This window comes from Aotus nancymaae, unplaced genomic scaffold (assembly GCF_030222135.1).
Source record: "Aotus nancymaae isolate 86718 unplaced genomic scaffold, 86718_ANA_hifiasm-v0.15.2.pri h1tg000064l_0, whole genome shotgun sequence".
Lineage (NCBI taxonomy): Eukaryota > Metazoa > Chordata > Mammalia > Primates > Aotidae > Aotus > Aotus nancymaae.
This window is the reverse complement of record NW_026988478.1, coordinates 4,286,490-4,303,295: the sequence shown is the minus strand read 5'-3', so window position 1 is coordinate 4,303,295 and position 16,806 is coordinate 4,286,490. Positions and strand designations below refer to the sequence as shown.

At 50.0% G+C, this 16,806-nt stretch overlaps 1 protein-coding gene across 2 annotated transcripts in view; it reads right to left on the bottom strand.

Moving 5' to 3' along the window:
• Positions 1 to 3,008: 3,008 nt before the first annotated feature.
• The window catches only part of HOMER2 (homer scaffold protein 2), a 101,690-nt gene continuing 87,892 nt past the window's right edge, over positions 3,009 to 16,806 (bottom strand). The window contains exons 4-9 of one of the 2 annotated variants that reach the window (XM_021664956.2): positions 16,061 to 16,153; positions 13,315 to 13,454; positions 8,333 to 8,489; positions 5,937 to 6,047; positions 5,063 to 5,143; positions 3,009 to 3,893 (exon numbers count right to left, since the gene is read on the bottom strand). In XM_021664956.2, the coding sequence (XP_021520631.2) occupies positions 3,705 to 3,893; positions 5,063 to 5,143; positions 5,937 to 6,047; positions 8,333 to 8,489; positions 13,315 to 13,454; positions 16,061 to 16,153 (771 nt within the window). In that variant the 3' untranslated portion in view covers positions 3,009 to 3,704. The remainder of the gene's footprint in view (positions 3,894 to 5,062; positions 5,144 to 5,936; positions 6,048 to 8,332; positions 8,490 to 13,314; positions 13,455 to 16,060; positions 16,154 to 16,806) is intronic. The other variant, XM_021664957.2, reaches the window with a different exon arrangement.

Here is a 16,806-nt window from a genome sequence, read left to right as displayed (position 1 = left end):
AGTCCACAGCAGGCAGGCGCCTGCCCACCACCACCACGAAGACTGTGCTCACGGAGCCCGCAGGCTGGAGACCCACGGCCCTCTGTGCACAGTCTTCCTGGGTGTTGATCAGGGCCCATTCACGCTGCTCCCACCTCTGCTCAAGGCTGCTCCCTCCCTGGAAAGCCAGAAAGGAGTGCATCTCTGGGAACGGGCAGGCAGTGGACAGGCCGCCCCCAGCTAGAACTCTGTTCTGTTTCCATTCCTGCGATCTCAGGGTCCCTTTTGTTTTAAACATACTGCTCTGCCTCCACTGAAGCCATCAATGAAGACCTTGAGGTGTGTTTGTTTTCTACAGAACTGGCCTCACAGGCATGGACACCATTTTAACCAACTTTCTTGGAAAGATTCCTGCAAAACCAGAATCATTTCAAAGTGGAACTTTGTTATCATTTATAACATTCCTAAATGTCATTCCGATTCATACCTTTGTAAACTGTCCTTTGCTGTGGACACATATTAAAATAACTGCAATGTGCTCTTATCAGGATATAAGAGAATTATTTTCTCTTGGCATTCATGGGTCACCAAAGCGACAAGAGTGGCATGGCTCAAAAGACACTGCGCTAAGGTCCAGGAGACCTGGATGCAGAGTCCACGCTGCTGGTCACCGCGGGGTGACCCTGGGCATGTCACTTTCTCTGTCTCTACTTCCCATCTGCAAAACGAGGGGACAGTCTCTGCCCTGTTCTCTCACCCAATTAAAGTCTTAATGTGATGGCAGGCAGGAGAGATGAAACAGAAGAGCCACAGGAATTCGACATCTTGTGTGGATGCTGGTCCTTTCCCTCCAAGGCCTGACCACACTGTCCCAACCTGTCACCCTGGTGGTTTTACATTCACCAGGCGGCACTAGGGAGGCTTCCTCGCCACTCCCAACTTTAAAACGCATCCAGTTGGGTCTTGACTGGAATGAAAAGTTATTTTTAAAGATCCTCTTGGTTAAAGGGTTCCAAGTTTTAGTTGACCTCTTTTAGACACCAGGTTTCATGGAGGCAGAAGGAAAGCTTATCAAGGTACAGCAGCCAGTCTTGGAAATGCCAACATCAGGAGACCTCATTTGCAAACTGAAAGTGCAGACCCGGCCCAGCACCTTCCAGCAGCACAGGCGGCTGCGACGCTCGCGATCGAGGCTGACGTTCTGCCTGCGTCTGCTGTAAGGTTAGGACAGCAGTGCCGAGGCCGGGCTGGATGCCAGAATAAACGAGGGCCCGTCACACCAGCTCAAGGGAACACCGTCCAGGTTGCTCCAGGGCCATTCATTTAAAAGAAAGTAAATGAAGAGACACTAAGATCTTTAGAGAAAAGCAGAAGGAATGGAAACTTCAGCGCCCCGTAAAGGCTGTTGTGCTTTCACAGCCAGGCCCAACTTACCTTTCCCTTTAAACGGGTCCCTACTTTTCTTAGCTCCGGGGCTGCAACAGCTGTAGAGCCGGACACACAGCAGGAGGAATCAAGTTCCTCGCCTGCTGCCTACAGGGGGCTCCCCACGCTCTTCAGTGGTTGGTGAGCTGGGATCGTGGGTCTCGACTGCACAGCAGCCCGCTGTGGAAATGGCTCTTCCAACCTTTTCTACACCTCCACTTCCAGAGTTTTCTAAAGTCACTGCTAGCAGAATGCCCAAGTGGCTTTAGTAACTATGCTATGCATATGCCACCTGAGCATGCTCTTGTCAGTCAAGAGGGCTCTTCCTAGATTAAGTCACCTGATACACAGAGACAGAGGTCATCTGAAGACCCGAGTAGGGGGTGTTTGGAACCCAGGGTCCACTGCTCCCAGGCAGCCACACACCCACCCTACTGCTGGGTGGACCAGGCTGGCTTGAGGATCCCTATCCCGCTGCTGGCCCAGGAGGCCGACTCATAGACAGCTCTGCTCTCTGGTCTCCTGGTGCAGCCAGTAGGGAGCTGCCACCGACTGTCCTGAGAGCCATCTGGAGCTCTGGGGAAAGGGCAGGGCCAGGGGCAGCCTAGGCCGAATCACAAAGATATCTGGCCACGCTTTCCACTTCCTGTCTGCCAGGAGTCCTGTGTACTCAACCAAAGCCCCCAGTCACCCTGCGGGGGCTCCTCTAAAGTGCCTTGGTGCCCCAGGTCCCCGGCCTTCCCTTCTATCCGCATCCCACACAAGACTCTCCGGCTCAGAGAGGCATCTCACTGAGGGAAAGGGAAGGAGAGCAGGAGGACTCATGCGTTCACCTGGGGGCCCAGGGCACCTGCGAGTGGACCCATCTCCCTCTCTCCTCGGGTTGTTTGCTCATTAATCCAAATTCAGCAGGGAGAAACTCTGCGTCCACGGGAGAAGGTTTCTAGGAGTAGTAGTTCTCTTAGGTTGTTCTCAAAGGGGTAAGGGGTCACCAAAGCCTTCCCCCTGCCCAAGGCATTTAGGGATCTGTGGGGCCAGGGATTCAAAACATCTTGCCACACACGGGCAACCTCCCAGGGCAGGATGCCAACAGCACCCACGGGCCCGCTGGCCCACTGAGCAGCTCTGTCAGAGAGGGGAGGTTTATGGCTGCAGTCCCTTCCCTAGGAGAAGCTGAGAAAGGCAGGAGGCAGAGCCGGGTGGAAACCTCTGTCACGAGGGCTGAGGCTCTCTCCCCGCGATTGCCTGCAATTTCTTTTCAATTGTCCAGACCCATAAGAGAATCTCACCCTAGATCCCAAGCCCTGGGCAGCCCTTATACCTGGAATCTCCAGGCCACAGCCCCCGTTCCTGGGGGAAAAGGCGACTCGAAGGTCGGAGAGCCCCAGGGCAGAGCATCATGGATGGGCTCCAGGGGACCTCAAGCCAGCTCCTGCCGGTTCCCCTTCTCCCTCCCTGCCCCAGAGCCACCCGCGCCCCAGCTTGGCTTTGAGCACACAGTGACAGTCATGTCTGATAACTACCCAGCACAGCAAAGACGGTGCGTCATTCAACAGGGTCCCAGCTGTGCCGTGGGGTTTGATTAAAACACTAAATTCTGTGTACACGTTGAATTGAACAAATATTTATTAAGCACCTACTTTGTGCCAGGCATTGTGCGAGGCACCCTCGCTGTGTGCTGTTCGCACAGCACGATCATCTACTCAGAAATTAAAACCAATAAAAGGAACACTGTCGCAACCACACAAACTGGGGGCAGGGGCCAGAAAATGCACCCACCAGGAGCTTGTTTCCCATCTCTCAATAAGCCTCCACTGAACAGCAGTTTCCAAGCCTCCGATGTCGATGGAGAGGAACGTTGTTCTCTCTGTGCACCCCGGGGCTGGTGCCTGGAGGACATTCAAATACTCTGAATGCTATTCGAGAAAAGGAGCCTGATGGCCTGGTGTCAAGAATATCAGTATTTGGATTAGAAAATGCGTTTTTTTCAGTTCATATGGTTGCAACAGCCCTTATGAAAGATATAAACGTCCCTGCCCTGACTGCGTAAATGTTTAAGGTAGACCTAGTTCTGGATTCCTGAGTCAGAATCTTCCAGTTGTCCACAACCTCACAAGGCCAGAGAAGTGAGAGGAGATTTCTATCCTGGAAAGGAGCGAGTGGACGGCACAACTGGTTTGGAAACACGACAAACTGTGCCTGCATTTACAGAAGCAACGCACGCAGGAGAACGTCCTACAGCTACCTGGTCTCGCACACACGCCTGGGACTCACGGGCGGGGCCCGGGCCTCGGCCGGCCCTAGTTATCCGTGCCCAGCTTGGAGAGGCCTCGACGGAAGTCGTGCAGGTCGTCAATCTTCCCATCCAGCACCTCCAGGAAGCTCTTCAACTCCACCTTCAGGTGGCGCTGTCGGTATTTGCTCTCCTCGATGTCTGTCTTTAAGGAACGCACTTTGTCTTCCAGGTTTTGATTGTCTCTCTCTGCCGCCTGGCAAAGCAAAAGGGAGAAGGGTCTGGAAAACTGAGTGACGAGAGTCGTCCTTCAAACCCTGCTACAGCTGAAACAAACATTCTCCATCCCACCTGAGGGCCTGGGCCAGGGCCTAAGCTCCCTAGAGCGTGCTAAGTCCCCAGCACACAAGCCTGTGACCATGACATCAGAAGGGAAGCGGCAGGGACTTCAGTGACCTCCTCCTTTCCTGTCTGCTCTCCTGCGGAAGGACCAACACCTGGCCCAACAAAGCAGGCAGAATGCAGCAGGGAAAGTCTGAAATCCCCGTCCAAGTGGCTAGCAGAGACCACATTTCAGTTCCATCCTGAGACAGAACAGATGGGAGAGTGGCTTGTTACCCTGGTCCCACAGAGGCGTGGCCTCCTCAGCCCGGAAGGACTGGCCGTGCCAGTGACTCAGAGACAGCCAGTCTGTGCACCCTCTGATGCTGTTACCATGGAGACCTTCTGTGGCGCTGGGCCCCACAAGCCTATAGGGCCACATCTAGGTAAATCACAGGCAGGTTCTCAAAGACAGGACAGCTGTGAATCTTTAAATGAGCCGTAAGTCTTGCACTCTTCATATCAAATAAGAGCTTTATGCTGAGGGCATACACGGAGACTTTTCTGAACATGTGCACAGGAACCAGTTACCAATTTCGGGGTTGTTAATTACACGAAGGACCGTGTGTATTTCAGAGGGCCTGCAGGGAGGAGACTCTGAGGTGGAGCAGGATCTGAAAATCCTCATTTTAGGAATCAGAAATCTGAGGCTAGAGAGGAAGGCCTGCCCAAGGTCCGTGCCCAAGGTCACTGGCAGGGGAGTGACTGAGGTGGCCCCACAGCCTGACCCTGGACTCTCAGGCCACCCCCTCCCCGCTCCCCACCCCCACCCGGGTTCTGCAAGGAAACAGTCAACGACACCACGGTGATGCACAGAAACCCTCGCAGAACTGGAAAAACCGAAGACCAGTGCTGCCGAGTGTGCCCCGGGGTCAGGGGTGGATGCGCTGCCATCTGGTGTGCAGTTACCGCCAGCTTTTTGTGAACAGAAAATCTCTCCTTTACCACCCTCGGTGTGAAAGTGAGGGGAGGTGGGCAAATGAGTACCATGACATCTGTGCCTTCTCGGCTGAGCCAGGACGGCTGTGCCCCCCACCCACGTACCTCCAGCTTCTCAGAGACATATTCGCACTCTGACATGAGCTGAGGTATGATTTCACTTTGTTTTCGGAGATCTTTCAGCTCCTACAGGAAAAGAATTTGAGAAAGAACATAAAAGCAAGTCAGATAAAACATATTATTGAAAATCACCAACGTGTGCACACTCGTGCAAGGAGTTTGGGAACCTGTCCTGTTTGCAGAGACAATGACAGCGACTGTGGGAACACTTCATCTCACGGAATTCCAAGGTGAAGTGTGTCACACGCTCTGTCACATGAAGTCTGTACACACCACGACAAGGCAGATGTTTTCCGATTCCTGTTTTATGAGTGGAGAGTTTGGTGACATGCCCACGGCCTCCAACATGTGTGCACTTAATGGTCTGCCCCCTAGAAAATAAATGACTACAGGCCAGGCGTGGTGGCACACGCCTACGGTCGCAGCTACACAGGAGGCTGAGGTGGGAGGATCGCTTGAGCCCAGTTCAAGACCAGCCCGGGCAATACAATGAGACACCATCTTAAATAAAATAAATACATTTTTAAAATTTTTTAAAAAGAAAATAAGTGATTACATGATGGGTCTCTAGTGGCATTAATTTGACAGCAAAACTCAACTTCTGAGGACAGATACCAAACATGTCGTCTGTGAAATGTTCAGCTCCCTTGTGGATCTGCATGATCGGCTATGGAACAGGGCTGGCGGGGAGGCGGCAGAGGTCACGGGGAGGCCTTTGCTCTGGCCTGTCTACCCCTTGGTGTGGCTCCCAGCTCTCTCTCTGCACTGCTATGCAGGCAGCTGCCAGGGCCGGTCATGTGCCCCAAGACACCTGCTGTGTGCCACCCCGCAAGGCCCTGCTCAGAGCACCATTACTCACCGTCTCCTTCTCCCGGAGCTCTGCCTCCAGCTCCTCGATCCTCCTCTTCAGCTGCGTGTTCTTCTCCTTCTCTCTGTTGATCTCACTGCATTGTTCTTCCAGCTCATCAATCTTCAATAAACACCACACAGTAAAGCAAGGGTGACAGCTTATGTCAGTCATTAAGGAAGAGATCACCACAGCTACGCCTATGTTTTCCTTTAAAAATAAACCCTAAACTAATCCATTTCTAAGTTTTTCTTTGTGGCTATGAACAAACCCCACGCAGCTCCACCACGGGGCTGTCTGCCCCGCTTGCAGGGACCTGCTTTGCACGTGATGCCTCACAGAGGCATCTTACCAGCAGAGCCGAGTAAGTCACAAAACCTGCCTTCTAGATGCCCTGGGCTTCTGGTTTCCTCTCATGGCCACGAAGAAGTAGATTCAGATTTGCTTTAGGATCATCACAAGCAAGGGACAGGCGTCCCCTGGACTGATCTGCTTTGCCCCAGAATGATTTTTACACCACTGTCGTCACATCCTGCATTATTCTGTCTCATCTCAAGGGTTTAAGCCAGCAGGGGAGAAAACCAAGCACCCTCATGGGGCAGTGGCTGTCAAAAAGGGAAGCAATGACATTTCGAACATTATAAATCAAGGTGGCCTTCCCCTGCGGATGCAAATCCCCAGATGGCATCTTTCCTTCCTTCCCAAGGCTGACCCCTCAAAAGGGTTACCTGTGTGGAACAGGGATGTAAAGGCCTGACACTCACACGCTGCCATCGGATGCTGGGGGCCAAAATGTGTGTGCAGCGTGAACAGCAGGCCGGGACCCCACATTCACCACAAAAGCACTATAGTAATGACGCCCCCTGAATGTGCAGCAGCAGTCCTTGGTGTGAAGGGGACCGAGGACACTTCCCAGAGGCATCCTGCACCAAGCCCTGGGGTCTGAACTCCCAGCCACCGCAGCCGCTGGAGACCACACCAACTTCCACCTCCAGCACTGGGATGCGAGCTGGAGACATGTCCCACCCGGGGAGGGTGACACTCCTCCAAGGGAGCGAGCTGTGCCTGATGCTCTTCCTTTACTGCCCCCGCACTGCTGCTGGCCATCGGACTCAGACCAAAGTGAGAAACTCGGCTCTTTTCTTGAAAATGCAAGAAAGGGCAATCGATCCCTCTGGCAGGCAGATCTGCCAGGCCTCGGGTGGGAACGTGCAAAGTCAGCAATTGGCCTGGTGCCCGACTGTCAGCACTTTCAGCACCGAGATGAAAAAATGACACAAGATAGTTTTATGTGGCATTAGCACGCAAGTAAGACAGTGTGACAGAGGGCTGGGAGGCAGGGGCCCTCGGGCAGGGCAGAAACAGGGATCAAGGGGCAGTGAACACCCATCTAAACGGAACCTGTCCCCCAAACCCTGCCCTGACGGAGCACACTCCGAAGCCTGTGTGTTCATAGCGGGAGAACTAACCACCGTCAAAATGAGGTTAGCAGAGAAACCTCAACACCTCAGTGGGGGAGTCTCTGGCCATCCCAAAAGCACCTTATGAGCCAGCTGGAGTGTGACTAATGACAGGGAAGGTCACATCAAAATCCCAGATGTCAAGGGTGGAGAGCAGCAGGCATACGACAGGCCAGCACCTGCCCACCCTCCTCACGCCTCAAGCGCCATCATCTTTTTCTCAACTCCAAAGTGACACGTTTAGAAATAATAAAGTGAATGGAAGCAGGGCTTCCGAGCAGGCGCAGCTCGTGTCCCGAGTCCGTTTCTCACCTACTCTCTGGGTCCCCTTCCTCCACAGAGGGTCACTGAACCCCAGAAATGCCACTCTGAGAGGGACAAGGCTGACACCTCCAGTTTATCTTCTCCTCAGCAAGAGGAATTATAAAACTTGGTTCAGAAAAGGTAACGAGTCTGGCCAGGTGTGGTGGCTCACGCCTGTTATCCTAGCACTTTGGGAGGCTGAGGCGGGCAGATCACCTAAGGCCAGGAGTTTGAGGCCAGCCTGGCCAACATGGTGAAAGCCATCTCTACTAAAAATACAAAAATTAGCGAGGCGTGGTGGTGGGCGCCTGTAAACCCAGCTACTTGGGAGGCTGAGGCAGAAGAATCGCCTGAACCCGGGAGATGAAGGCTGCAGTCAGCTAAGATCACGCCACTGTATCCAGCCTAGGAGACAGAGCAAAATACTTTTCAAAAAAAGAAAAAAAAAAAAGAAAGAACAGGTAACAAGTCAGTTGTGAGTTGTGTACGTGGTTAAACTCCTAAGAAAGGCAGAGAGTAGGAGGGATGTTCCTGTGGGAGAGGCAGCAAGTCTTCCTCTGGCCATGGGGATGAGGGCAAAGTCGGGGGTGGAGAAAAAGGGTCGTGGGTGCCCCCATCTCCCGCTGCTCACGCTCACGCGCCCACCTTGGTGCGGAGCCGGTCGTTCTCGTCGCGGCAGATGGAGAACTGCCTCTTCCACTGCTCCACGCTGGCCGCCGACTCCTGCAGCGCCGTGGTCAGCCGGGCATTGCTCTCCCGCAGAGTCTGCAGCTCAATCTCCCACTTCTTCACATTGGCAGCGCTGTGGGACGGGGACGGGCAGTGATGACGGGGGAGTGCCATCCCATCTGGCTGCGCCTCCGCCCACCCGGGGAAGGAGACTCCACCACCCTTAAGCACACCCCTGTGGGCCCGCATGCCCTCTCCCCACAGGTGGGTCCGGCTGCCCTGATACAGGGCCAGGAAGGACTGGCCCCTCTCTCTGGTATGAACATGTCACCCTGCAGTCTATTTTCTTAAAGAATCACCTTAGAAGAGAACACAATTCTTGGGCCGGGCATGGTGGCTCACACCTGTAATCCCAGCACTTTGGGAAGCCGAGGCAGGCGGATCACGAGGTCAAGAGATCAAGACCATCCTGGCCAATATGGTGAAATGCTGTCTCTACTAAAAATACAAAAAAATTAGCTGGGTGTGGTGGCATGCAACTGTAGTCCCAGCTACTCGGGAGGCTGAGGCAGGTGAATCACTTGAACCTGGGAGGTAGAGGTTGCAGCGAGCCGAGATGGTGCCACTGCACTCCAGCCTGGCGACAGAGCAAGACTCCAACTCAAGGAAAAAGAAGAGGACACAATTCTTCACGAATGAAGAGACAAAGCTAGGCATGAGTGCTGCAAGGCAGGCGAGGCCCACCCCTTCCTCCTTCCTGGCTGCCCTGCTCCCTCCTGAAAGGGGTCGCAGGGGTGGACCAGGGGCCCTTCCTTTCGAGAACTGGATGAAAGCCATGGATACCTCCAGGACGCTGGGTTTAAATAGGCAAGAAGCCAACAGCTTGGCTCAGGGCAGTAATGGCCCCACTGTAACCTGTGTCTCCTCAGAGCCTTTAAAGGAATCCAGATCTGAGAGCCTAGGGTTTGGAGACGGGAATCAGTGCCCTGCCCTGAGGGCAGAACGGGGCTTCTGGAGTGAGTCCTGGCTGGCCCATGTCCCCTCGGAAGTGTGAGGAGACCAGGTATCTGAGGGACATCTCTGCTGTCAACACAAAGTCCTTGTGCTTCATCCGATTCCATGTGCTTGGTGAGGAGGACGTTTAAAACAAAACCAAGCCGGAATCATTCTCCTCACTGTTCTCTCCTGACCCTCCTTCAGTTTCCTTGCTAGGAGCCCACACATCTGTGGCGCTGAATGTGACTGGAGGTGACAGGGCAGAGCTGCACGTGACAAGCCCATGGGGAGGCTTCCGCCAGGCTGACAGTCCTCTTTCTAAAGGCCCTTCATAATTTTTTTAAGTAAATACAATGGTGTGTCCGAATAGATCCGTGTTACCTTTTATTCCACACCCTCAAGGACCCAAGGACTTGGAAAATATGTACTTTCACTTTCAAACCGCACTGACTGAGGAAATAATAAAATGTTGTTTTCTGGTGAATTCTAGAGTTGATGACTGAGATTTTATTTTATTTTATTTTTTTTGAGATGGAGTTTTGCTCTTGTTGTCCAGGCTGGAGTGAGTGCAGTGGCACAATCTCGGCTCACCGGAACCTCCGCCTCCCGGGTTCAAGAGATTCTCCTGCCTCAGCCTCCCGAGTAACTGGGATTACTGGCATGCACCACCATGCCAAGCTAATTTTGTATTTTTAGTAGAGACAGGGTTTCTTCATGTTGGTCAGGCTGGTCTCGAACACCTGACCTCAGGTGATCCACTCACCTCAGCCTCCCAAAGTGCTGGGATTACAGGCGTGAGCCACCTTGCCCAGCCCATCACTGAGAATTTAAACTAACTTAGGGAAATAGCTTCATGCCCATTCCTGTACCTCACTTTTTCATTAAACTTGGATTTGAAAACATTTATTTTTAGGGGTGAAACATTTTCACCCAGGCAGCCCATTGTGACTTAAACGACCAATAATAGCTCTCAGTTGGGTGTGGTGGCTCACGCCTATAATCTTGGCACTCTGGGAGACCAAGAATGGAGGATCACTTGATAACCCCAGGAGTCTGAGACCAGCCTGGGCAACATAGCAAGACCTCATCTCTACAAAAATCAAAATCAAAATTAGCCAGCATGGTAGCGTGCACCTGTAGTTCCAGCTACTTGGGAGGATGAGGCAGGGGATCGCTTGAGCCCAGGAGTTCAAGGCTGCAGTAAGCTATGATCGTACCACTGCACTATAGCTGGGGTGACAGAGGGAGACTCTGCCTCAAAAAGTAAAAGCTCTCACACTTGCCTGATGGGTAAGAAAAGTGACTGGTCACAGTTCTGTCCTTTGAAGTACCTGACAAAGAGCCACAGTCCAAAGGCAGGCGGCTGGATCTAAGGGTCACACGTGCTTTCTGGAATTCCTAGGTCGGATCACAGCCGGGCCAGTGCAGTTGGAGAGGTGGGCGCCAACCCCGTGGCAGGTCTAGCTGTGGAACATGACAGGCTGCCTCTGGTAGGCTCCTGAAGAGACTGTGACCGCAGCCTTGAGTGGAACACGGGCAGTGTGAGGTGTTGGGAAGTTTACTGGCCATGTGACCTTGGGCAAGGAGTCACTTTATCACTTGGAATTTAGTTTTCTCATCTGTAAAATGGGGGGAGTTTCAAAATGACAGCTTCTCTTACGGACTGAATGCTTGAGACCTCCCCAGATTCGTACGTTGAAGCCCTACCCCTAATGTGATGGTCTCAGGAAGCAGGGGGTGGGGAGGTGGGGGCGTTGAGATGTAACTAGGATTAGGTGAGGTCATGAGGGCAGAGTCCTTATGAATGGGATCCACGTCTTTACAAGTGTCCCCTGAGAGCTTGCCTCCTCTCCCCACCTATGAGGACACAGTGAGAAGACTCTGGTCTATGAACCAGACCCTCACCAGACACCAAATCTGCCAGTGCCTTAATCTTGGACTTTCTGACCTCCTGAACTGTGAGAAATAAAGGTTTGTTATTTCAGCCACCCAGTTCATGGTATTTTGTTATAGCGGCCTGAGCCAAGACAGCTTCCAAGATGATGATACAGTTTTTGTTTTGTTTTGTTTTTGAGACGGAGTCTTGCTCTGTCGTCCAGGCTGGAGTGCAGTGTTGCAATCTTAGTTCACTGCAACCTCCACCTCCCAGGTTCAAGTTATTCTCCTGCCTCAGCCTCCTGAGTAGCTAAGATTACAGGCATGTGCCACCATGCACAACTCATTTTTCTATTTTTAGTAGAGACAGGGTTTCACCACGTTACCTGGGCTGGTCTCAAAATTCCTAACCTCAAGCGATCCACCCACCTCAGCCTCCCAAAGCATTGGGACTACAGGTGTGTGCCGCCATACCTGGCCAGTACAGCTCTTAAATGGGCAACTCTGAGGACGGGGCTTCTCAGTCTGAGGGAGACTGGGGAAAGCCTGCCGAACCCCCTACCCCTGGCCAGGTGAGCAGAAAGCCCTGAGTGTGCTCATGGGACCAGCCTACACCATGAAGCCCAGCCTTTGGGAAATGCGCCACGTTCTCAAGATACAAAATTACAAGCACCGTTCACACAGTAAATTAAAATCATATCGATACCATTATGGGGCCTGTGTTACATTTATAGGTCAATTTAGGAGAAACTGATACTTTTAAAATATCAAGGCTTTTTGCCACTTTCCAACAGAATGTCTATCTGTTAAACACTTCTTTTTATAAGCCTTGAAATCATTTTAAAGTTTGCTTCACACAGATCTTGCAAATTTAAGTTTATTCCTGTGTAGTTTATGGTTCTAGTTCATATTGTAAAGGATCTCTTCTTCAAATATATATTCTATGTGGCTTTTTTGTATATAGGAAAAGTGACTGAATTTTGTGTGATTTCATATTTTTAATAGTTCGTTTTCACATGCATTTCTCAGATGTTCACAATTCAATCTTTTTTTTTTTTTGAGACAAGAGTCTCAGTCTGTCATCCAGGCTGGAGTGCACTGGTGCAATCTCGGCTCACTGCAACTTCTGCCATCTCCCAGGCTCAAGCAATCCTCCCACCTGAGCCTCCAGAGTAGCTGGGACTACAGGTAAACACCACCATGGCTGGCTAGTTTTTAAAATACTTTTTTCTTTTTTTGAGAAGGAGTCTTGCTCTGTCACCCAGGCTGGAGTGCAATGGCGCAATCTTGGCTCACTGCAACCTCTGCCTCCTGGGTTCAAGCGATTCTTCCACCTCAGCCTCCCGAGTAGCTGGGACTACAGGCATGTGCCACCATGCCAGGCTAATTTTTGTATTTTTAGTAGAGACGAGGTTTCACCATGTTGGCCAGGATGGTCTCGATCTCTTGACCTTGTGATCCGCCCACCTCGGCCTCCCAAAGTGCTGGGATTACAGGCGTGAGCCACCATGCCCGACCTAAAATACTTTTTTTTCTAGAGACAGGGTTTTGTCATGTTACCCAGCCTGCTCTTGATCTCCTAGGCTCAAGCGATCTGCCTGCCTCGGCCTCCCAAAGTGTTGGTATTACAGATGGGAGCCGCCATGCCCGGCCAAGAGTCCACGTTATAGATAAATGATAAATTTGGCTCCCCAAAAACAAAACAAAGCACAGATGCAGGGGTGTGTAACACACGCACAGGCACACAGTTACCCTCTCCACACACGTACACTCAATCACATACATTCTAACATACACACTCACGCACATTCACCCTGTCTCCATTTACGTACAATCACACACACATACACCCACCCACACTCTCTCTTTCTCGCACACACACTCACACACAAATGGATGTTGATGTGCTTGGCCAGAGTAGGGCCATGAAGCCAGCTGGCCTTCCTTTCACCAGGAGACAAGAGTGGATGCTCCAAGCAGGTTCCAGTTTTCTCTCCTAATTTCCCGAAACCCTGTCCAGCAAGAAAGGCTTCTAGGGAAGTGCTGAAGGTGGAGAAAATAGGGTCTGGACTTCAAAACAGGCTTACCTCTGCGTCAAGGCAATCTTCAGCTTGTCATTCTCAGACTTCAGGTGCGTGTCGGCTGGACCGGCGTGAGAGGCCTTTTCATCGTCCGTCCCATTGACACTGGATGCCTGAGTAGAAGATGGGGTTTCACGCCCACATTCCTGGCCAAAGTGAATTATCTTCACACGTTATTGCTTGTCCACACATCAGCAGCAAGTCAGGCATAATAAGAAACTGTGTGTTTACGAGTGTGGACGAACCAACTCATCCAACTAGAATGCAGCAAAGACTAACAGATTTTTTGTTTTCTTTTAAATAAAACCTAACAAAGACTAACAAGAACAAAGAAAAGGCACTGGAGAGACCATGTGAAGCTCCTACAGTCTGTGCACTTCACTGAAAAATACCTGGGCCAGTGCTCTGAGCGTTTTCACTTAGGCCTTATGGAGAAACCCACCAAACTTGGAGACCTGGTCTCCTGAAACACACAGGTCAGAAGCCACAAGGGAAGAGGGACTGTTAGAAACAAGGAATGAGCAATAGTGAATGAGGTCAGAGAAAAAGTACACACTAGAAACGGAGACCACTTAAAGATCCTGGGGCTATGGAGCGTTAGATCAACACATTCATTGAAGAATTAAGAACCAGGTCCCGATGTTTCCCAGCTCCCTCACTGCTGAATGTTGCTACGAATACGCTGAAGTGTTTTCCGTAAGTCACACCACGGAGAGGTGAAATCCCATCTGGTGCTATGTTAGACCTTAGAAAGATCTTACTTAGCCTCCAATAAGCACACGGGCAAAGGAGGAAAGCAGAGGAGAGTGGTGTATAAATCCAAGTTCATATTTCTGAATTAAAAAAAAAAATGCCATAAACAAAACTAAAATAAAACAAAACCTGGGGGAAATATACGCAGCAGCACATATGAAAAACAAAAGTCAGTCGGGTGCGGTGACTCACGCCTGTAATCCCAGCACTTTGGGAGGCCAAGGCAGGCAGACTGCCTGAGGTCAGGAGTTCAAGACCAGGCTGACTAAGGTGGAGAAACTCCATCTCTACTAAAAACACAAAATTAATGGGGCCTGGTGGCACATGCCTGTAATCCCAGCTACTCGGGAGGCTGAGGCAAGAGAATCGCTTGAACTCGGGAGGCAGAGGTTGCAGTGAGCCGAGATCATGCCACTGCACTCCAGCCTGGGCAACAAGAGCAAAACTCTGTCTCAAAATAAAAAAAAGCAGAAAAAGAAATGTCAGTATCTTTCCTATGTTGACAAGCTCTTAGAGCTATACACTCAAATATTTATGGATGAAATGAAACGTCTGGGATTTGCTTTAAAACAAGGGGGAGGGGGAAGGAGTAGGTGGACAGATGAAACAACTGGCCAAATTTCCTAATTGTTAAAGCAGACCTACGGGTACAGGAAGACCCATTATACAATTATGCCTAGCTTTGCATATGTTCGAAATTTTTTGTGTTTAAAGATAAAGCTCTTGAAAATCAGTACCAAAAAAATGATCACCCTAACTTAAAAAAGGGGTAGGTAATTGATATTTACAAAAGAAAAAAAAAACATACAATCAATAAACATAAAAAATATTTAATCTCATTGGTAAAGAAATACAAAATGAAGGCCAGGTGCAGTGGCTCATGCCTATAAACCCAGTACTTTGGGAGGCCAAAGTAGGTGGATCACTTGAGGTCAAGAGATCAAGACCAGCTTGGCCAATATGGGAAACCCTGTCTCTACTACAGTTACAAAAATTAGGCAGGTGTGGTGGCACGTGCCTGTAATCCCAGCTATTGGGGAAGCTGAAGCAGGAGGATCACTTGAACCTGGGTAGCAGAGGCTGCAGTGAGCTGAGATCATGCCACTGCACTCCAGCCTAGGTGACAGAGCAAGACTCGTCTCAAAAAAAAAAAAAAAAAAAAGGAAAAGAAATAATACACTTTTCATCTGTCAAATTAACAAAGCTTTGCTGATGAGGGTGTGGGAAGAAAAAGCCTTATTCACCGTAGGTGGGAGTTGGAACTGTGTATTTCTGCAGGCTAAGTTTGTGGTATGCGTCAAAAGCTTTAAAAACGTCCATACCTTTAACTCGACATCTCCATTTCAAGAACTTATGCAGAAACCACCAAGTGCACGAAGATACGCAAGAATGTTCATCACAGTGTTATTTATATTAGTGAAAACTGAGAAATCCACATGTCCCAAATTACAGGAGATTAACCGAATAAGCTGTGATACAAACACTAGAATGCTGTCCGGCCATTAAAACAGTTTTGAAAAGGAATAATCATAAGGTTAAACGGTGTAATGTAAAATATATACTGGAAAACTATGTTAGAAAGAACCATCTTCCACCTGACCTCTGTTAAAACCGGAGATGAACACAAAGGTTGTCTGGTATCAAGTCTCTCTCTGGTGGGCACAAGGTACCCTACATAGAAACTCACCTCCCGGCACAGCCAGGAGACATGGGCCCTCGCCACTGGCATTTAAACACAGTGACCACAGAATGTCACTCCAGGGCCAGGACGTGCATTAACTCAAATCTCATCAACCGTTTTCTGTCCGAAATACAGTACACCACATCCTAAAAAATTCGAGAGTCTCATAAAAACATGTCACTGTGATTGGGCTAATAGTTGAAAAAGTCTTCAAAATGACCTACTGTCAAAATTCCCTATCTCTGGCCAGAGTGACAAGGAGCAAAGAGACCCCATCGCCAACCCCACCCAGACTTACTTTACGGACAAATGTCTTACTTGGGAATGATTACTCGAGGTCTCGATTTTCTCCTGGGTCTTGTCTTTGGCTATCTTGGCAGCTTCTTTCACCTCCTGGAATTTCTCTGCAAACTTAATATGAAGAATATTTGTTAAAGCTTTTATTAACCTCATTCATGGTTGGTATTCACAGTCTTTATTCATTTTGCATCCCTTTTAGGCCAATGCATTCTGTACAAATCCAGAAGAATTTTATTTGCTATTAAATGAATATAAGGATGTATATTCCAGTAAACAGCACTGGGCAAGTCAGATCTGAACCAGTATCTAAGCTACTTTGATAATGATGTATTAAATTAATACGGCCTGGTGCGGTGGCTCACGCCTGTAATCTCAGCACTTTGGGAGGTTGAGGCGGGCAGATCACCTGAAGTCAGGAGTTTGAGACCAGCCTGGCCAACATGGTGAAACCCCATCTCTACTAAAATACAAAAAAATTAGCAGGGCGTAATGGCACATGCCTGTAATCCCAGCTACTCAGAAGACTAAGGAAGGAAAATCGCTTGAACCTGGGAGGTGGGGGTTGCAGTGAGTCAAGATCGCACAACTGCACTCTGGCCTGGGCAACAGAGTGAGTCTCCATTTCAAAAAAAAAAAAAAAACAAAACTAACACAAAAGTGGCAAATCAAATTTGGCTATACCACAAAAAAAAAAAAAAAATCCATGGAAAACTTCATAATCCATACTGGAAAGTTCCAAAAACTCTTATATGTCAATGTCATGA